The sequence below is a fragment of the Cebidichthys violaceus genome, unplaced genomic scaffold, assembly GCF_023349555.1.
Source record: "Cebidichthys violaceus isolate CVI_PGR_0920_01 unplaced genomic scaffold, fCebVio1.0.p SCAF_1, whole genome shotgun sequence".
NCBI lineage: Eukaryota > Metazoa > Chordata > Actinopteri > Perciformes > Stichaeidae > Cebidichthys > Cebidichthys violaceus.
Window position 1 is genome coordinate 20,812,814 of NW_027176262.1, and position 23,086 is coordinate 20,835,899.

The 23,086-nt window shown below is 38.7% G+C and overlaps 1 protein-coding gene across 3 annotated transcripts in view; it reads left to right on the forward strand.

The window, feature by feature from the left end:
* The window catches only part of LOC137875325 (cell adhesion molecule 2-like), a 125,822-nt gene that overhangs the window by 91,968 nt on the left and 10,768 nt on the right, over nt 1-23,086 (forward strand). For all 3 annotated transcript variants that reach the window (XM_068714464.1, XM_068714474.1, XM_068714483.1), the window contains 3 exons: nt 7,106-7,255; nt 16,592-16,744; nt 17,467-17,604. In XM_068714464.1, the coding sequence (XP_068570565.1) occupies nt 7,106-7,255; nt 16,592-16,744; nt 17,467-17,604 (441 nt within the window). The remainder of the gene's footprint in view (nt 1-7,105; nt 7,256-16,591; nt 16,745-17,466; nt 17,605-23,086) is intronic.

The following is a 23,086-nucleotide window of genomic DNA, read 5'->3' on the forward strand; positions in this document are numbered from 1 at the left end:
CCCTTGACATATCTGCTATTGTTATAGTGGCGTTACAGTAGACCTACTCTACTTCACACTGTTGCTTTTACTATGTTTTATACTGCGTAACAGTGTAGTATTGCTGCTGATACAATTACCACTATTTCTGTTAACAGACGTCAAAAGTGCCTTCCAAACAAGCAATTCAAATAAATAAGATTTGAATTTGAAAAGGTCTTTTTGTTCAGATGGAATTTTAGAGGCGATTTTAAATGATGCTGAATTAGCAGTCTGAGCTCGTCTGGCAGGACATCTCACTGCCTAGGTGTCCTGTCAGTGAAATCCAGTCATCTTTCATCTTGAACCCAGACTTAGCCACTCCCAAGAGCCCTGCCTGTGGTGTTAAAGCTGCACTCTGATGTATGAGGGGGCAAAAGGTCAGAGACATAGCTGAGGGCAAGGCCTTAACTATAAAAGTTATCAATCAAATATTGACATGAATTTAAAAAAAAACCAACAACAACAAATGGTTGCCAATATGGCCCCTTCACTTAGTCCTGGCCAAAATTCCATTTTATTAATATAGTTTTTCTTTAAAGGGTTTCTGTACAGCATGCAACATTCTCTATCCTTAGACCATCGATAGAAGGCATGCCAGTTATTAGACAAGAACATATCACAGTTATATATAAAAGATGTTAATGTATGACTCTCGGCATTAGTAGAGCAATTTCATTTTGGCAGGATTCCCTCGTTGGAGAAAAAATTCACCGGACCAAAATTAGAAATGTTGAAGGTCATAAGCTGTTTTGAAAAGCATTCCATTTTTTTCAGAGTTTGTCTACAGAATATTCTGAGATGTGTAGTCCAGGACACACAGCTGAACAGGATGTGTAAAACAGCCAATGTGGTTTAACAGACATACAGTAGCTGCCTAGTAGTGTATATATAGTAGCACCAGAGAACCATCTGTATGACTGCAACACATGATGGAATGACAATAGAACTGGTCCCAGAATTAAGCTTTGGTGTACCATATGTAACTAAAGAGGTGAAGGAATCCAGGTCACCGATAGAAAACTCAAACATTTCTGTATTCCCAGAAAAGCCCACATTTCACCTGTATCTGCTCTCATTTAAACAGATTTTTTACATTTGAACAAGATGTTTATTGAAGAGCACAAATCTTAGCAATGGGTATATACTGTAGGTCTTTAGTTTGTAAATAAGGTTGGATCAGTTTCTTCAGAGGACGCTGTACTGGATTTTTTAAATATGGTACACAACTATTAGTCCTGGAGTTATTTCCAACAGAGAATGGAGTTGGTGTTACAATCTATATGACCTCTGAAGAAGTATGTCTGCTGAACTGGTGGATGAGTCATATGTGAAAGTGTCTGTTAGTTCTTGTGGTGTTAGAAAGTGACTGAGGCAAGTGAGGATAAGTTATTCCAACACAGGGAATCCAACAGGATGTTGAGAAGAAAATGTAAGCCACGCTTTTACAAAACTTCACACTGAGTTGGAACTGAGAGCTGTCTGTATTTGTCTCACATGGGAGCTGGCAAGCTTTATTTTTTCTTGTGCTCTCCACCAAGGAATGCACACCACAAGAGGCTTCAAGTTTTAATTAAATGGAATATTTATACACTGCGGATGTTCAACTTCCTTTTCTCCCAACATGCTGGCAAATAGGCCACGCAGTTAGCCAATTAATTACAATTTTGTCAAGTCACAGCAATTGCAGTGATTAATTACTATGTTCTCAAGAGTATATTGTCTATTTAAATACCTTGTAAGTAATAATACAAGATATTTTATTTTACTTTCCAAACTCCTCTCTTTTCCGCTTCACGGCATTTACTGTGTACAAACTAATGAGAATTAATTTATTTGTAAAAAAAAAACAAAAAACAATAGGTTGGGTCTGTTGTTGTTTTTTATTTTTTTTTTTAATTTCACATTCATTTATAGACAGCTAGTTTGTCAAATATGTCATTATTTCCATAAATGACATATTTGACATACTGACTGTCTGAGATTCAAGGTCAGTTTTAATCTCCGTCCAAAATTGAAAAATTGTGTCGATTAAAGTAATTTTATGTGTATGTAAATCAGAGATTATTGCTTTCTTTGCAAGACAATTTCTCAGACTACATTAAAATGAAAGTATGCGTTTAAATGTGTCAATTATTTCCATGAAACAAAAATTTAAGACTTTCATCTATTCATTTTTTTTTAACTTACCATTGAGCTTTAATGGCATGATTAAAATACCCTTCTTGAAATTGTTTTCATAGGTATTGCCTAGACCTAGTAGTCTTTACATTGCAGGTCCACCAAATCAATGGCAGACATCCAGTTTTCAGTGTGGATACAGTGTATGAAGTTGCCATGACTTATTAGCATGCAGAAGAGAGCTCATCACCTCTAACATCTCTATCAGCAAAAAAAAAGCCCTCAGAATTCAGCACCAGAGGTGAACTTGTGGTTTGATAAACTGTCTTAAATTAAGTTCATATGAAAATTAATAATTGTTAGCATTTCGTAATGAATGGAGGAATCGCCTATTTCATGAACTATTTTCTGAGTTATTTGTTTTCTTTTTATCCTGCCTGCAGTTTACAGTTTATTCTGCAGCGGTGCGCTTGACTGCTCTCCAGCCATTCATCAAGGCACTGCTTTCCATTATTTGGTGCAGTCAGCTGAAACTGAGAAAGGCTTTTGGGGTGGTATGGCTCATTCTTCCTCCACTAACTCTCTGTTCTCCTCAACAGAGATGTTCCTCGTATTTTTCACCTTATGACCTGGATCAGTGATCATTAGATGAGTCGTGAAATTATACATGCAACACGGATCTCATATGATCCGGTTTTCAGACCTGGTTTCCCTGAATGCTGTGATTTTCCATGAGCATCCTATCAAAACAGAACCAAAAAATGTTCACATCATCAATAATGATAAAGCACTCCATTTACATGTATCAGCTATCTCTCTTAATCCTCCCTTTAAGTACAATCATAAAGATTTCTATCTCCCTCATATTCACATTTTCTAGATGCCCAACCAGCCCGTAAGACTCGCAAAATCAATAACCTAAAGTATCATATTCTTGGCTTCTAATATTGTCAGGCTCAGATTCCATCAGGCTACGGTCTGAGCTGCATTCTGATAACAGCATGAAGAGGGCCTGGTTGAGATGAAATGAAATAGTTTATCGTTAATGCACACTCAACAGCCAGACATTGTGAACATCTCTATTCATATTTATACTCTACACTTGCTGCACAGACCCCATCCCACGCTAAAACGTATAGCGATGAAGAGCAGACATTTACATCGGTGATTTAGCAGATATCATTCTGTGGTTCCCCTTTAAAATCTAATCATCAAATATTTGTATTTACAATGAAGATGCTATCCTCTGCTCCCCATTAACATTTCTACATTATTTCAGCTGTGCAGGTACATATTTGAGTCATGAGGCAGTGTCACTTGATTCTGTATGAGAGTTAATGTCACAGCAGAGAGAGGCGTCAGCAGCATTCTGACTGTGCGAAGCACAGCAAACAACTTGACTAATCTCATGTGTGCTGACATTGTGACTGATGATCAGTGTGCTGGTGGCCCACCTGAATGTGGACCATAATCTCCCAGCTCAGGGTGATATTGCCAGTTTCAGTTTTCACTGGAGTGGGCTCTTTGCTTCAGCAGTAAAAAAAAATAAATATAAAAACAGCAGCTCTCAGATCCATGTGGCCGTCATAAAAAAACATTGTGAAAGGGGAAAGCACTGCCAAGGGACCAATTATAGCTTTAAGCTTTAGGCCCATAAGCAGGCTGATGTTGGAAATATTTTTGATTAAAAGCACAAAGGCACAAAACAAAACAATAAAAAGCTTGGATTTTAATTGATTAAGTTCAGTTTTAGTGTAAAAATTAGTTCCTTTTCAGTTCAGGTTTCATCTTTTCATGTTTTTAATCTTACCCTCCCTTTCTGGAAGGCTGAAGCAAAGCTGAATTGGAAAGAGGGAGAGAGAAACACTGATGTGATTTATCACATATTGGATTTTTCTTTTACTATAGCACTTCATGATATTCATGGATTAAAGGAGAAGAGTTGCCAGCATGAACGCTAAAAAGGGCTTGTGTCCCACAACAGGGTCCTCTTTATGGGGACCTCTCGGTTTATGACTGCCTGTGTTCCGGTACACATTTGCGCGGATCTGGCACCTCTCATGGTAAAAAAAAAAACAAGAATAATAACAGCCAAGCAAGTGTGGGAAAACTGTCAAACTGCAGTGCAACTGGCTTTGACTGAAAATAAGTAGCCCCTCTCATTTAGATGAAGGGCTGTATCTAAGTTCTTGAAAAGTGATACAGCAATGCCCAGTGTTAGTCATTTAGCCTGTAGAACTGATATGCTTTGTGTTTAAGCGATGGTATATCCTACCCAAAGGCATATTGCAAAAGTGCAGGTTTATTCCTCATTTCATCATTGCACTTCACTGAGTTGTCTTGGATCATCAATGAAGCAGACAACCTTCATACCTCCATCACTCCTCTCAGAACGGTTTGTTCCCTTTCACTGATTTGGCTTTTATAGAAAAACACAGCCACAGTCCAACATAATCTACACTTTTACCTAGAAGCTTTTATTGTATCTTTCCATACCTACAGTATGTGTTGGTTACTGCTAAGGCCAAGTGTTGATCTGTTGTATTTATTCTGATGTCATACGTTTTGTTTTGTTGATGAATGAGACAATCCAAGTGTAGTCTTAGTCAGAAATTCAACATTTCGTGGGTTTCATTTTATCCGTTTTCAAATATGTTTTTATTGAGTCTCTTACGAATGAAAGAGACATTTTGTCTGTCATTCTTGAAGCACAATGTATTGCATCTTAGCAACTTATAGCAGTTTATATTACAAGGTAAAAAGGGTTGATATCTTTTGTTAAAGGTTGCGACAGATGTCAGTCCACCAGTCTGCACATGCCCACACAGTTTTAATTCAGGCAAAGTAAGGGAAAATGCTGTATGGGTGTAGTTCTTTATGATGATTGTCCTCATATTTTCACCCTTTTACAGAAGTAAAACCCCAGTATTACCAATACAGTCTCTGTTTTTAACACAATATGATCTGGTTGTTACCTTTGTGATAATCCTGGAATTACCCCAGCACAAGATATTAACCACTTATTATCCTCTTATTACAATTAAATATGTGGTGGAATAGCCTTCCTTGTCACACACACCGGAGCATATGCGTCTTTAAAGTGAATCAGTGTGTAGAGGGTCACACGGCACAGTGTAGCACCCGGCCGTGAATCAGTTTGTGGTTCAGTGACTTTCAAGAATTGTTGTTTGCCGCTATACTGTAGAAGGAAGGCCGACCGCCCTCCAATCACCATCTCAAGAAAAATGAAAAATTCAGTCTGTAGTTGGCGCAGGGGATTATGTTTCCACAGAAGGGACTGCATTTGCCATACTCTAGACTGCAACAGAATGTCAAGACTGGAATTTCATGAATGCATTTATGAAACCCAGTTAGCTGGAGTGCACAAGTAACCTGCACTGACACGTCTTTTAAAACACTTACTACTGATTATGTGAACAGCTTTTATTGACCTTGCAGGCATAATTAAAAGCAATTTCCGCAATACGTTTTTGCACCAACCAGAAGTTGAGGGATTGAGAATTATATGCATTACTGTTTAGATTTTACTTTTTTCATGTCATTGTTGTTAATAGTGAGCAGTATACGCTGGAGACAGGCAGCAAAGATGGTGGGGTGGATGATATGACAAAAAAAGTTGAAAGATATGCAGGAACTGACAACAACACCTCCACACGGTACCACACACACAATGCATCCGCATCAATTTCCCTTTCAAAATGACATGCATAGCTTATTTTGCTGGACTACCTACTGACATCCAGCCAACATTTGAATTATTGTAATGATGACATGATGAAATGGTGACGTGTCTGTTGATGTGATATTGGGTGATTGGGTGTAATGAGCAGATAAGTAATGTGCAATGTTGGAGTCCTATTCCCATCACTATTTATTGTCAGCCTCACCTTCACCTCTACCTTACAATGGTCTCCATCAGGACAATCGAGGTCAAGGAAGGTCCACAGACCTTCTCCACCATTTGAGCTGGACTAATGAGGCAGACAGCTGTTCCCTTAGTTGAAATGTCCCTGTAGTGAACTGTACCTTGGAGAGGCAGAGACAATGTCACCTTCATATTCAGGCACATGACAAAAGGAAAGCAAAGCAGAAATCAAGAGCGAACATGCACACAGATTAGCTTGTAGACAGCAAAATGCTCCCAGGCAAATACAGCACATTCAGCTTCAAGCATGGACTCAAGGGCTCTACCATAGTTGTTGTCATCCTTAAAGGGGCTAGTCTGGCCAGGCTCATATTAGCTTACACTTTGTCTTCTCACAATTCCCTGCAAAAGAGTATTGGTTTTAAACATCTCTTTCTGAAGCATGGCAGAATTCAATAAAACACAGGCAGGATAGAAATGCTTCTGCAATGTAATTAGGGGACTTTGCTGAGACGACAAGTACAAATGTGGAATAAGAAGGTAAAATCCAGCAAGGCTGGGTGATTAGGCCTCATTTGGATGTCTTCTGCACACTGTGACAAGCGGCTGTTTCAGGGCAAGCCAGTCGCTCGGATCGAAGGTCCACAGTGTCTAGGATTATGTGTCAATTTACCACCCAGCTGCAGCTCTAGACTCTACAGCAGAACATGACTACCTCTAATTAGGCCATGCTACCAATTAGGGCCCTGCAATAAGGCAGCGAGGAAGGAGCTCTGGGAGACTAAAACCTACCATTGTCTCCACCGTTAAAAAAACCAACACTGTTTTCTAGCACCAACAGCTGTCGAAGGCTGAAGTCCATGTCAATGAGGCTTTCATTATGCTATCTTTGGTTTACTGTGCTGTAATGAAGACATTAATGTAATTGGGCGATATGATGACAGAACATTAACTTTGAAAGGTGTCAAGTCTGAATGGTACTTTAATGTGATTCAATGAAAAGACTGTAAGAACCAGTCCAAAACAGCAATCTATTTATCTCACGGCCATGACCTCAAACTCTGTCTCATAATCCCACAGGTAGCCAAGGTCAGTTCCCCATAACTCAGAATGTGACGGTGGTGGAGGGGGGCGCAGCCAACATGACCTGCCGTGTGGATTACAATGATAACACTTCCCTCCAGTGGTCAAACCCTGCACAACAGACCCTATTCTTTGGGGACAAGAAAGGTGAGTAATATTCCCAGGGGATAATGGCTGTAATGATAAAATGATGAGATATGATAAAGATGTCATAGCCAGATCACATTACTACAGGAATTGTCCTCATTCATTTTTTTTTTTATTTGGAATGTACAAAATTGGCCCTGTCTATCTGAGACCACATCATTTTAGAATACACTAAAAGACAGGATAACAGGGAAATGCATGTAATGTAGAAACAGACTTTTAATTTATTTATTTCTCCATTGAGGTCCCAGGGCACAAACTAAACAGAAATAGGCTGTTTTTGAATTGAACTTTTGTAATCACGCAACACTGACAGTGTTGTTTACAACACAGTAACGCCTGTGGATTGTGAGATGATTGGGCTTAATTAGCATTTTAGCTGCCCTACATTTGTATAGCTGTTTTGATGTCACTGAAAAGAAAATGCACTGTTGCAACCGTGTGAAACAAGGCCCAAGCCAGGATGAATTAGAATGTGCTCTCACTATCCAAATCCAATTTAAAGGTGACAAAAGTCTGGAGTCGATAAATTGGAATTGGGGTGAAAAGGAGTATAACAGTGGACTGGTCTTGTAAGAGTTGGAGTGTTCATCTTTTAGTGTTTCTCACAGCATATTACCCATTCCATTTATGCTGTAGCTGCTAATACAATATCATTGGTTCAGTGATTGGAGATTAACTTTCCCTTTGAATAACAATTGATAGGAGAGGGAGACGCCAGAGTGAACCAACAGAATGAGAGTCACAGCCTGGTTTGAAGAAATACTTTCTCCCTCGCAAGTGATTGGATTCAGTACTAAGGTCTAAGGTGTTTTATTAGATGAAATTACTTCCAAATACAATTAAACAAAAGTTAACTAAATCTTAAATATATGCTCTTGTGTGAATGGTGTTAATGTGCCCAGAGATTTGAATTCAAGCAAAAGTCATTGAACCAAAGCCGTTCTCTTTTATTGTTATGTTTTCTATATTCTCGGGTGTATATGTAACATTTCATTATTTCACTTTTGAAATCCCCAAATTCTAACAGAAAATTTTTTCCAAAAACTTCACTTCTCAGTACTTTGAAGAGATTTAACACATGATGAATCATTCAAATCGTATCTTTTGGTTATTTCATTTGGCCTAAATAAAGCCAGTTAAGTGTGTTTTGTTCACATTTTTCATCTTCTGCGAATAGAAATCTGTATCCACATGAAAATCCAGAAGGCCCCTCCTGTTATAAGCATGTAAGGGGAGCTTTAAGAGCACAATATGTATGAGCCACTTTGCCCTTCTTGGGCAGCCATTTATATTGCATGACAGAATCCTTTTCCTGAGCAATTCGGATGACAAAATGAATGTAGTCCCCTCAGCAGAGGTTGCCAGGGCTAAGTATGGAACACTTCCTCTCCATCTCCTTTTAAACAGCCAAATGAAAAGCTTTGTTGGCACAACTAATATGATGCCTGTGAGGCCATCAGGAGAAACGGGAGGCGTGGAACAACACGGGCTTCATGTGAGGAAGAGGGTGGGACACCTGGGAAGAAATCTCTACTGTGCCAAATCACCAGTTAATTGCTTGGCAGAGGGCTGCAACTGTCCTTCTCCCATTTGTTGTGCCTTCTTGTAGGAGCCAATGAAAAATGTTAGATTCAACCTTATGCTACATTTCAGCATACAACTAACTGCAGACTGCCTGAGCTTGAGACACTGTGTTGAACAGCTGTTCATAGACTGTCATTCAGTAGATTAGATTAATATAGCTATGTTGCATTTTCGTGTTCTCAGTGTTTAGATTTTTGATTTCTTTTTTTACCTGCTGTTTAGATTAATCTTTCATTTTCCATGCACTTGTTATCTCTGTCCATTGCCTCTGTTGTCTACCTCTCTGCTTACAACAATCCCCTTGGGTGTCCATGACAGCATGGCCATATGTTAGCGTTTGATGCACTTGCAAGTTTTCCCCACTCTCTCCTCACAAAGGTAGTTTGTCATTGTGCGTGTGTAAACCAAAAGAAACTCAGCTTTTGTGTGTGATTCCAGCTGCTCAACACATACAAGTAATGATGATAAAAATACATCTGCTGTTCTTTCTTAAATTAGACAAAACGCTCTGTGAGGCATTTTTGAAATCTACTCTTGCTCTTTCCCTCAAGCTCTGTACGAAAGATAAGGGCATTTGTCTGGCTGTGTTGGAGATTGAGGGAGGGAAAAGAGTATTAAAATGACCTTTCAAATCTTTTTCAGCAGCTATAGTGGAGTAAAGAGAAACATCTGTAGCGAAGCTGAGGTTCCTTATTATATCAATTGGGTTTGACAACTGCTGGGTAAAGTAAGACAAAATCTGATCTTTGTCCTGACTATAATTTGTTCCATTTTAATTCAGGTCTGACAAATGAGAATATGAAAAAATGCCCCAAAGAGTGGCTATTACAGACAAGGTATTCAGTGTCTTTAAAATTCAGGAAAAACACAGACATCCATTTTCTCCTTAAGTCTACTCTACTCAGTCTAAGAGTAAGACAAGCTAGCATGTGTATCTTTTGCATCAAACATTATTCAAACACACGTGCCAGTAATGCAACTACTGTCTGTAATTTAAGTGGCCTAAGTTTAGGCCACTTTAACTACTTTCATATGGTTGGGAAAATATATTGGTCGCATATTGTTATATTTGGAATGAATATGAAATGCGATATCTGGTGCCAAAGTCGGGCATTTTGTATGCACTCAACATGGGTCATGTGATCAACTGATGCCGTCATTTTTCTGGCAAGGACAGTCTCCATTAATGACTTTAAAGATTACTCCAATTAACCTTCTGATCCATCTTTTTAATTGAATTAATAGAGCAATGTAAAAGGTGCACTATTAGTTTAAGAACGCATTGGGAGTCCTCAGGTAGGTATGTAGGTAGAACATAATCCCAGCAGTGCATCCTACAAGCTGTGACTTACAATTTGTCGACACAGCAATGTTATGTCTCGACACAGATGTGGAATTAGGAAGAGAGGTTTGTTTGCAGGCGGGAAGGAAGTAGTGGGCAGGTGGCAGCTCAATAGCTTTACGTATCTTTGGTTGGAGTGTAAATGATAAGAAGCACCTCCATCTCATCCTCTCCCATAAGAGGATCAGTCAAACCTTGTGGAGCTCCAAGAGAGTGTTAACCTTGCTGGATTCCCAAAGCCGACCCATATGGGTTGGACTGTCTCTGCACATTTGTCTAAAGCTGAACACAGCCCTCCTCTTATACCATGCCAGCTGGCTTCTTGGCACGCTCTTCAACAACCATTATGTATATCTGAGTCTTGGTTGATTGTTGCCACCTTAGAGGCTTCAGACTACACTATGGCAAACACCAGCATGCAGATTCCATCGGACTACCAACGCAAACCTGATACAACAGAGATAGATCCCCTTAATAGCCAGGCCAGGACATGATTCGTGCATTAGACCAATTAGCAGGGACTGTTGAAGGAAGTGGCTCTGTGGTGAGCTGCCACAATGAAGAAATGGATTTGGGCCATATGTCTTTTGTAGAATTATCCCTTTTATATGTTGGTTATGGAGGTTATGTAGATTATCAATTATTATTACTGAGCAGGACAAATGAGAGCACTGCTGTCCTTTGCTGTCTTCATTATGATTTACTTCAATTTTAGCTTCTGTTGGAAAAGGAAAAAAAAAAGTGGTGATGCTGCAGAGAATGGTAATGATATTACTGGAGGCATGCAGGATGCAAGAAGAATCTTTTGTCAGATACGGTGAATATGAATAATGATATTAATGGGAAGTTACTGCAGGTTGCATGTCAAAGGCAGATAACAAATTGTTCATTTGAACTACAGTATGTGTTTGTAGCAGAGATATGGAGACACATTCAAAATTGTACAGCATTTTGCTCATCTCAATTCAATCTCTCAGAAGTTTATGGTTCATCATTCATGACATTTAATTGGGGCATTCAGCTTGGATCATAAAGGTCACAAAGCAAAATTGATCTTAATTGGCTTGTAGTAATCAAAATGCTGTTATGTGCTAAATGAAAGCTCTAATGTGAGCATTAAAACATTCATTAGCTTGAGAGAATGAAGGATAATTACCAAGGATGCAATTACTGGAGTGAGCACCAATGAAAGCACATTTTAATGTCCATTCTAGTAAACACACAACATTTGATGGTGGGTCTGTTGGAAGCAAGTGTAGTGGATATTTACATCAGCTACCATATACAGGTTTTTGTTGCTGTTGTTGTTTTCTTGTTTTAATTTAATTGGAATTTGATTTTACATTGTTGCTTTAAGGACACACCTGAAAATCCGGAGGAAACTATAAAAGAAGGAAAACGTCGTGTAAAGTTGACAACAAATAATCAATACATATAATGGCAAAAGTGAAGTTAAGTGTGTTAAACACACCATAAGTTTAATTTATTAAACAGATTTGCTTGGTCATGCTTTCCCACATGTTCTTTAGATATCTTGGGAAAGAAATCTCACAAGCCACCAGTTTTTTCTTACAAGTATTTTGTTTACTTCTCAGTAACTGTTTTTATTGGCGACAAAATGTAGATGGCGTTTCATGGCCACAGATAATGTATTTCTTCAGGGACTAATGGACTTTTAAGTGTACTGGGTTACCTCCAGCTTCACTGAAATGTGAATGTTCCATTATGGCACTATATACTCGGCTATTATCACTAATGTGAAGAGCCACTCTTGTATGTACTATACTAAGCTATGTGCCACACACACACAGATGTGTATATTAGCTCTTTAGAATAATGAAGAATATGCTTTATTAACATGATTGTAGAAGTTTGAAACCCACCTGAAAAATGTTTTAAATCCTTTTTGTAGGGCCTGGTCAAGTCATTGTTTTGTGATACTGTAATGTATGTACAAACTATGAAATATGTAAAAATGCCTTGAAAACCAGTAGAATTACGTAACCCCACTGTGACTTGGTGTTAATGAAAATTTAATTTAGAAAGTTCATATAAAAAAAGAGGACTCAAAGGCAGAAAAATCCCTGCAGTGTACAATCAAGCTCATGTTAGTGGGCTGAAAAATGGACAGACAAAAATATATTCAGTGTCATTATTCACCACATGAAGAGGGGACGTAGCATAGCTGCTGGGAGGAATCCTCCTTCTTTCCTTTCCTCCTTCAAGCACTGAAAATGAGTCCAATTTGAGTAGCATCTGCTCTGTGGGATCTCTGAGAGTGCGGGCAGTAACAATGGCCCTCTGGAACAAGGCCCTTTCCTTCTCTTAATTGCAGCCACATGTGTGGTGAGAAAGAGCCCCCTGCCTGCACCACTAGCCCTGGAACACATCCAGAATCGCCCACACAGTCACTGAGTAAGCACAGCCAGCAGCAAACACACTCTAATTGCGAAGAGTGGAGCCCCTGGCTGGACTGCGAGAAGGGGGGGGGGGGGGGGGAGGGACCCTGTGTTCTCACTGAAGGACAGCTAGTGCTTTCACATTCCAGTACTGGCTCAAAGTGGTTACAGGGCATGCAAAAATGGCAAAATGGGGACACTAGTGGATGTAACATATTTTGGCTGAACCTGATAGCCATCAGCTTGTTTCCAAGACTAATGGATAGATGTAAAATGTCCTTTTCTATCTGGACTGTCAAGAGATACTTCATCATTTTGGATTAGAAACATTGGGTAACATCTGTCTGCTGCTCAGTAGAGTGCGGACGCGAATGCCATGTGATAAGTGCACTTTGAGTTTCGCTGCCTCCAGTTTTATCTCAGGACAGAGCTAATGTAGCTACCAACCAGACTGTTAGCCCTTCTTTTAAAAATCAAAAAAGTGTACTTTATTGGAATAAGTCATTGTAATGGCTGTTTTATATGTTAGAATGGGTTCTTGGACATTGTACATTCAGATAACTTTTTGCAGTTGACCTAGGTTGTTAAAACGGAATCTGACAAACTACTCTTCTCTTAGGAGACCTCAAATTGGTCTTCCACTGACATGGTCGATGGTGCAAAGGACTGTCAGGGAAACAAGGCAAACATTACTTTGCATCAAAGGACCATAGAAACAGTATCCCCTGCCCTGAGGGGGAACCGGGTGTCAGTTTTACTGATTTGAGACAGCCTTGGTAAGGCCTCCATCACAGGAGATGTACTGCACATTAAGCTGCCATGCTGCAAGGCTGTAGCATACACAAGGTCAGGGTGCCGATTTATGCTTTCTCTTAAGCAGAATGAACAACGCGGGAGCTATCTAGGGTTTGGGGGAAATGAACCTTTTCATCACATTGATTTCCTAAAGCACCTGGAAAAAGGCTTTGTCAGCCGCTGGCATTTGGGTCTGATTGTGACGGATCTGCCCACAAGCTGGGCCTGTAGCCTGGATTGGATGCTAGTAGTAAGCTTTCCTGGCCATGTGCTGTTTGAGTAATAGATAACACTTGTCTTTGGGTTATTCAAACCTTTGTAAATCTCATTCTATCAATGTGTCATTGATTCAAGTGCCATGTATTGCCAGTGCCTGTCTAACAAAAACATATCATTCAAGTCGTTCTTTTGTTTAACTGTAAGTTGTATCTACTTGCCACTACTTGGGTTAAAAGTATCTGAATCAGTATTCCAGCTACTGACATTTAGATTTGGTTCGGTTTTAATGGTAGTGTGATATTGTTCAGCAGATAAAAAAAAGGTGTAGCCTAACTTTTACTTTACACATCACTTGAAATTGTTAGTGGTCTGTATTTGGTCACTGTTTTGCATTAGTTTCAATTGATTGCAAAGGTGATTATTTTCAGAAAAAGAAATTCTACAACCACTCCTGCAGCATAATCCACTTCTCTGTTGTCCAACCACGTGCTCAGTGTGTTTCAAAGAGTCATAAGTCTGGTGAAATATCACTAAATATGCTACTATAGAGCTTCCAGGGTCCAACACGGAAGCTCCAGCCATATTTTGCCAAAACGATGACTGTTTGGATCATACTGGCCATATAGATGTTAAAAATAATCAGTTCAAACTTTTGTAATAACCATGAATTCAATGTAATCACAGCTACTGGAGCAAATAAAATACAAAATGTTTACACCCACAGGTTTTGGGTGTAACAACATTTTAACCAAAAGATGCCCGTTTTTCCCTTGACAAATCCCTCTTAGGAAACCTCAGTATCTCAGAGGTTGCTGGAGATATTTATTGTTTTGTAATATTTAAGGAACAGGTTAAGAAGAAGAAAAGTCGATCTGTTTCTCCTCATCTTATCTCTGTGCGATGAAGGGATGGAAGGATATGCAGGGGAAGTACAGTATGTCATATTGTCCAAAGCTTTGATCTTCTCCGCCTGTACTTCCATATCTTCAGAGTTCCGGTACGATGTTTGTTTAGACCCCATCACCTCTCTGATGCATCCATCCACCAAAGGCTTCGCTGTTTTCTGCCAAAGCCTCTGGGCATTTGCAAGCTCTGTAGTGAGGATGCTTAACTACAAAGAACATCAGGCAGCTTTGTTTCAGGATGCGGTTTGCTACAGTAAGACTATCAAATGTTTGTATTAAGCCCCATAGCACATAATAAGCTGGCTCTCTGATGCCGGAGCTTGTTGTTAAATTTTAATTCTTGCTTGAAGATTGTTTTTATTTACTCTTTATTCTTGGATAACAAAGAGTCTCTAATACGAAATATCTTAGGGCCATCAATATCTCTACAGCCAATCTTTCTTTCTTTCTTTTTAGTGTGTGTGTGTGATTATAAGATAATGATCATCAAATGATATGGTGTAATTGAAGCTGAAGAAGAGCGTTGTTGATAATGACCTATGTTTGTATAAATCTAATAATCATTTCAGCCAATCTAATTTAACTGTTTATCACATGGCTGCTGTTCATCACTGAAATCAAATAAATGGGAACGGAGCAGTTGATTAATGATTTACATAGAGATGTCTTCTTTATCTGATGTGATTTTACATCGGCCATGTTGATTAAATCCTAATCAACACCTACGTCTGCTGCATTTTGCCAGATTTGCCCCGTGTAATACAATCCAATAGAGTTCAAATTACTTCAGATGAAAAAGTGTCCTGGGAGAGAGCTTGCCAGGCCTAAAGGGAGTGTGGATTAAGAATGTGTAATTTATTCAATGAAGAGCACTTTCCTTCCTGCCCTCTGTGGTTGGTTGCATGTAGGAGCAGGTGATTTTCAATTTGAAACTGTATAAGAGATGACAGGTGCGAGATGACCTTCTTCAGCTTAGCTGTGTGGTTTTCCCAGCTTTATGAGGGTGTAATCTGAATGAGCAGTGGTGAAGGTGTCCTAAGAAAACACTTAAAGGTTTCATTTCAAGGTGTGTTTTCAGAATGGCCATTGTGTTGATTATTGTATCATTAATCTTATTAGTAGTAGTGGTTGATTTGTATGTAGCTGTAGCAGCTAATTTTAATTACTTTTAGCAGTATTGTTGTTTTGTGTTTTACCTTCAGATTGGACTAGAGCTGAGCAATTTGGTTGATTTTAATATCACAATATTAACAAGAACGTTATAACAATATTGATGCTCATCATGATACGGCAAATGCATAAATGAATTATAATACAAAATAATAAAATCACGGTTCAGTACAGTAACGTACAAACAAGAACGTATTGTACGTACATGCAATAAATGTAATGCATAACTGTGAAATGGTTATGCATTACATTTTTGATTTCTTAGTTTTTCATTACAATTTGCATAAAACCATTCATTGGGACAGTAGTTTGTAACACATTGACACAATGTGATGACCCCCGATATGATACTTAACAGTTAATAATTACCTATTGCTCAACCTTTATCTGGACTTCATTCTTTTGGCCTATAGTTACAGTGAAAAATACAAAATAATTAAATAAGTACTAAGTGGTTCTGTATAAGGCCAGGGTAAGGTTTGGATCTCAATGTTCAAAGTATAAAATGTCACAGGCAGAGCCAGTTACTACAAGTGTTAAAGTGAGTGTAAATCAATACCTGGAATGTAAGTGATTACCTAAATAGATATTGCAATCTAGCGTTTTCTGCTGCTACACTTCAGTGCTTCCCGCTGATGCCTTCGGTGTTCTCACAGACTGAATAAGACTGTCGGACTAGAATGCAAATGTAAAGAAAATGTTTCAAATCATTGGCCACATCATGTGTTTGCTGCATTTGACAACTATTTGAAATAACTGAAAGCACAGTGCATTCGGCCTTGTTCTTGTCAGTGTCATCTGAATTACAAATGTGAATTGCCATCACTGAATTCAGCGTGAATTTGCCCATTAGTAAACTGTGTTTTCTGTCTTTGTTCTGTGCACTCCGTGGTTCTTTGTGTCCTCTCTCCTCATACAGCTCTGAGGGACCACAGAATCGAGCTGGTGCGAGCCTCGTCACAGGAGCTCATCATCAAAATCAGTGACGTCAGCCTGTCAGACGAGGGCCAGTACACCTGCTCGCTCTTCACCATGCCTGTCAAGACCACCAAGGCCTTTCTCACTGTTCTGGGTGAGCATGTCTGTTTTGGATTAGTCTCAACACGGCCAATTAATTGTGGGTAATTCTTCACGTTCTGACAGCATGAATACATGCACATTTTGAATTCTAGTCGGTTCTTTTTCTTCACCTAGCACGTACAACATTACTTAACAGAAATAACATTTCTGCATTACGTTTTACCCTTGTCTACTATAATAAAGAATTGCAAGCTAGTTATGTTACTGTATTGAATTGTCTGCCAGGCCGGACAGCCACACAAAAGACTCAATGGAAATCTTTTCACACCTGTATAAGACAGACAGGTGTGTTGAAGGATATTCATAAATTGACAAAGACTAAAAATCAACTCTGTAGGATGACCTTTGTCAGGCATTTCACTGCCAGACAGTAATAAATTTGCCTCAGTTATCTTGAAGGAGAGATTTGGGGTATTTCATCTTTGACTTAATTTAATAATATTGACTTTCCCACGTATACAATTCCTATTGTTTAGTTTTTGTTTGGGTATATTTCATTGTTGTGATATTACTGCTTTTTTATCATACCTTTTTGCCCTGCCTTAAAACAAATCAAACATCAAAAGTCTAAATTAAATGTTATCTTGTCAATGAGAGAAGAAAACATGAATATCTGATCTGAATATCAGTTAATCATTCCTTATCATCAGAGGATCACAGCCTCATATAGATCGATCCAGTATGTTATTTACACTTATTTTCCCTGCACCATAGGAGTGCCAGGACGACCAGAGATCACAGGATTCACCAAGCCTGCCATCGAGGGGGACGTAATCACCCTGACGTGCACCACACCAGGCAGCAAACCAGCTGCCAATATCCGGTGGTTCCGAAATGACAAGGAGGTCCAAGGTAGGGCATGTGGTGTGGATTTCACGAGCATTGTATCTTCTGTTACCACTTGTACCCTCTTGGAGACATCATTACTGTCAAGTCATTCAGCTGCTGCATTCCTTTGTGCTCATATTCATGCATTGTTCCACTGGCTGGGGTTTAGCGCTGCCATGATTCGCCTGGCTCACGGCCAGCATTGCTGCTGTTGTTGGACGCCGTCCAAATGTTGCTGGACTGTGGCAGAGCCTTCCACATTTCACTACGTGACCAAGGTGAAGACGTACTGTATAGGAGGGCCTCGTATTGATTCTAATTATAAAGTTAAGTGTACATCAACAACAAGTTCTGCACAGCATTCTGTTTTCCACTGTTTGTGGCACTAGTAATGATGTCAACTGGTTGATTAATGGAAACACAAATCAATCATGCAATAGTAAAGGTGATCATAAAAAGGGAAATTGTACACTCTATGGGTTGGCTCATGGGCTCGTGCTTGTTTTCATATTTTAGAAGCTCAAACCAGCAATTGTTTGACCTTTCTTCTCCGTAAAATGTGGCTCGGTTAATCGACTCAAATAATGCCACGATGAAGAATCCCACTTTTGAGGAAAGCCAGCCCTCCTAAACAGTCTGAGAGAGGAACAAGAAGAACGATTGCATGCTAACAGCTTGAGACTTTGTTGAGACTGTGTGCTTCATGTTTTGTGTTCACTAGTGGTGCAACGGATCATAAAAGTCACGGTTCGGATCGTATCATGGATCAGAGTCACGGATCGGATCAGCACAAAAGAAAAAAAGAGCGAATATAACTTTTAGAGATCCTTGATCACGTTTTTTTGCCGTCCATTACACCACTAGTGTTAGCCTAAGAGGACGCAGTGGTGTTCATTTATCCCCCGGTTACAAATCCCCTGTATGACCTACCTTGGCGCTGTTTGCATGTGATGAGTTGTTCTTGCTGGGCATTCGTTCCGCAGGTGGCTTTTTCAAACAGTAGCAATTAGATTAGTCAAACGAGTCAAGGAGGATTCAAGAACGCACAAGAATGCAAACTTAGAGAGGCCACATAACTAGCTTCACTCAGAAGGAAAATAAACGGTGACGGAGACAATGCATTTGGCAGCAGATGGTGTGCTGATCACACTAAACCAGCAGAAGTTTTCTGTGGTTTCACACGATGTGCCTTACAAGCTTTCACTTTGTTGTATACCTCTTTCCAAACTGTCTGAAGCTCTGCACTTTGTATTTTCCTAGCTTTTATTCCATCTTTAAAAATGCACTAAAAAGACAAAAACATAAAAAAAAATAGGAATGGAATGTTTTTCCTCAATTTGATGGCAGAGGTAAGCCATGTGGAGCTCTTTAATGTAACGGAGCCTGCTGTAGAGACTCACTGTGACAGTTGCTCTTTATTGAAGATTTGCACCAGAGAGCTTTTTCTTGGGGGTTCTGTCTGTGTCTGCCCAGCACTACATGATGATTGATGGGAGAGGGGCTGAGATATGAAGTTTTCTTGTTGAAATGACATCCACGTAGATTCCTGAAAGGCCAGTGGAGAGCTGGCTCACAGCGTCACAACCAGACTTGCTGTCCATCTCGAGAGGCACTAAGATGATCTCTTTTTTTGCTTTATGTCTTAAAGGTATACTTTAAGATAACTATTTAAAGCTCAAAACTTAATATTAACATATATAGACATATGCACATAAAAGAAATGTCAAGAGGTAATTTAACAAAGTTTAAGTGGGCCACAGATGTATTCATGGCTCCAAATCCCGTCTTTTGTGAATACAAATAAAGATTGAATACCTTCATCCCAGTTCACAAAAGTGCACACAAACAAAATTAAAACAAAATAAGTATTCCCAACATTCATATTTGATGTATGAAATGGAATTGAGAAGTGCACATCTCTAAAACGTCATGTGCCCCAAGTCTACCCAAAACTGGTGTCTTGTTTACAAATGTGCTTTTATTAGTTTTACCTGTGTATGGTGGGTTTTATTAAGCCGCTTGGGCAAACAGACCTGGTGTGATGCATCTCCGAGTCAAAGAGAGATAAAGAACAAAGCAGAGACTGGAGGGCTTGACTTAAAAACTTCATTTCCATGTCAAAGTGTCAAAGAGGAGGAATGTCAATCAGTGCTCCGGATCCAACTCTTTTGTAGGTGCTGCTTTAAAGCTTTCTTTAGCGAGTATGTGCTGGGAGCAGCATGTTTTGCCATTGGTTCTTCTGTCGTAGATCATTGCCGCCAGTGTCTGCTGTCAGTCAAATCTATCCCCACTGGGGGACCAGTCTACAAAGCTCCAAGATGACAGCAGGTGTAATAGCAAAAACATGTCATATTTATTTCATGCTTTGATGATTTGTTTTTCAACAATTTATATGAGAAGCACGCAGCATTACAAACCTCAAAATGCAACTGTCATCCAGTGTCAAATAATTTGTTTGCAGAGTATAGAGCTATACAAATGACTTGTGTCGCTGAATGACAGCTAGACTTCAAATTATAATCTATTGAGGAAAAAATCCACCCACTGTCACTTTCTTTGCATACATAAAGTGGCCTATATATTCCTTTCAGAGTGACACAAAGGCACATTCCAATACACAAAAGCTTCAACATGGTGACTAATTTTATATATGTATGTATATATATATATATAAATATATATATATATATATATATATGTGTGTGTATATTCAGTTAGGCAAGTTATCAAGACATTTAAATCTAGAGATTAAATACTGTATATGATTATTATTATTATTATTAGCATCATTTAATTTATTTAGTATTTTTTTTATTAAATATGTGTGCTCCATTTTTAATTAGGCTCCCATCCTGTCTAATCTGTAAAATTAAGCCGAGCAAAGATGAAATATCACAAACTTTGATTTATATCTTTAACAATATTACACCCTTAGGTTATACAGCTGTATACATCTTTTGCTCTATTAAAGAATCAAATTGGTCCGGCTGATTAAAGTTTGGACTGCATGCTTCTCTAATCTAAGGACATCACTGTGTTTCTCATACACATTGTTTACTGTAGCAGAGAGTGGGGGATGTGGTAAATATTTTCATATGCAATAAGTCATTCGACAACATTTGGCCTTCATGTTTTTGTCTGAAGTGTGTTTCAATCTTTGTGTCTACGTACAAGACTGACAGCATGATAATATACTACCTTTGCTTTAAATCATTAAAGCATCTTTATTCCTGCTAAATATAACAAGCTCTATACATGGCACATACACTATATGGAATGTATTGTTTAAACTGTCTCTTATTTAGTTGAAGTGTAACCTTTATAACTTATTTAGACCTCAACATTTTGCCAAAATGATCTACTGTGAGCAGGGTCAGCCTCATCATTTGTTGATTTTTCAGAATTAACTGGGTCACGTCAGTCCAACCTTATTATTTATGGTACAAAACACTTTTGTTTGTCCTCTATTTCCGAAGGTTACCATATTTTACTTTGCTTCTTCTTGTTTGATATTCTCATGCTCATCAAGGCCATAACACCAAATTAGATTACGTGCCTCATTCATACCGGAGCTCAGTGCTACCACTAGCATGTGAGCAAGAATGACGTTGTTTTCAATACCTTCAGCCATTACCAGCAGGGATGATCTGTGTGTTGCTGCACATTTTTTTACACAGTTTAACTGGGAAATTTGTTTTCCATTATATGTCTAACATGTGTTGACCTAACTCTAAAACCATGACTCTAATGTTACTATAATGTTTTCTGTAGCTTTTTTGTTAACCCACTCTCTAAATTGTATGATAGGGGGGTAATATCAGAGTACTTTGCAAATGAGCCATATTACAGGAATAAACCTGTAGAACCTCATACTGTTTTCTCAGATGAATTGCTTTAGATGGTTTGATAAGCTGTATTTTAAGACAATGTAGACTCACTTTTCCTCCTAACCCCATTTTCCATTTACTCCTGTTAGAACTTAGTTGAAAAACATTTAGAAACCAATAAAGTTTAATGGCCTGGAAATTATTTTGGCCTGGAAGGAAGTTATAAACGGTTAAAACAAGACATCCAAATTATACTCCTCAGTTTGATGGTTAACCATTTAAAAAAAATGTATTAGTATAGTAATAGTATTTATTTGCTAAACAAATGTGTGTTAATGTATTTAGGCTTTTTTAAATAGTTGCATTCAATTCATTCCAAGATGAACATACAGGCTTAGGTTAGGTTAGGTTCCTTTTATTTGTACCCGTAGGTAGACTTGGTTTGCAATAGAGAGCGAGGCATCCATCTCGACACACATTACAATCGACACAGACAACAAGACAAACATGATAAAAGTACACAAGGCTACAAATCAGTCAATCATTAAATAAATAAATAAATACTATCTTCACATTGCTCTTCCCTGATATGCTGGGCATTGATCTTGTGAGGCTTCATAAAGGGAGTGCAGCGCTCCAGCATCCTCTGTTTTGTAGAGGGATATGAACTCAGTGCACATCTCTGCTCTGATTTTATTAGTTGGTGATTTCACGTTTTCAACCATTTGTGATAATGTTAACTGTGATCTAAAATGACAACAACAGTTGGAGACCATTTGTTTGAAACAGTGTTCCCCACTACGCTGCTCAGCCCCCCACTTGTGTGCTGGGAGTATAATACAATACAGTAAAGATACGTGCCAACCATTGCTGGTCTCATCTCCTACTGTTGCTAAAAATATTATAGTGTAATAAATCATTACATTCAGTTGTTACTTTTTTCAGAGCCAGAACTATTTTTAGGAGCTTCTCATCTAATTTTATTTTGAGTGTCAAATTGTATATTGCAACAGCTTCTTACTGTGCCTTTTTTTGTTGTTGTGACTATTTTTATGTTTAGTTTATAAGTAAGTAAGTAAGTAAGTAAGATTTATTTATAAAGCGCTTTTCACAGACAAAAGTCAAAAAGTGCTTAACAGGAGCGGAATTTCAAACATAAATAACTAAATGTGACCATACAAGGGCAAGTACTTTACAAGAACAGATTGTAAAACATGAAACGTATTTAAGAAGGCACAATAAACAGAAAGTGCACAATTAAGAACACAGAGTAAAAGCAGGCCTAGAGCATGCATTTTACCCAAACGCCAGACTAAACAGGTATGTCTTGAGCTGATTTTTAAACAAATTCACAGAATCAGCAAAATGTAGGGGTGCAGGCAGAGCCTTCCACAACCTTGGTGCTACTGCCTCAAAAGCTCGGTCACCACAGGTCTTAAGGCGAGTGCGTGGGACATACAGAACATTTTATTTTCTATTACCACTGCATTACAAACATTTAATCGAGGCTTAATGATGATCAAACAATTGTCTATCATAGTCATTAAATTAGTGCCAATGATAGTGTTGTATGTTAATGTGTGGACATATTTAACCGTAGCACTAGACCACATTGATTCAAACGGGTAGAACAATATGTTTGCCATCTCACACAGGAACCCAACCACTAATTTACCAGC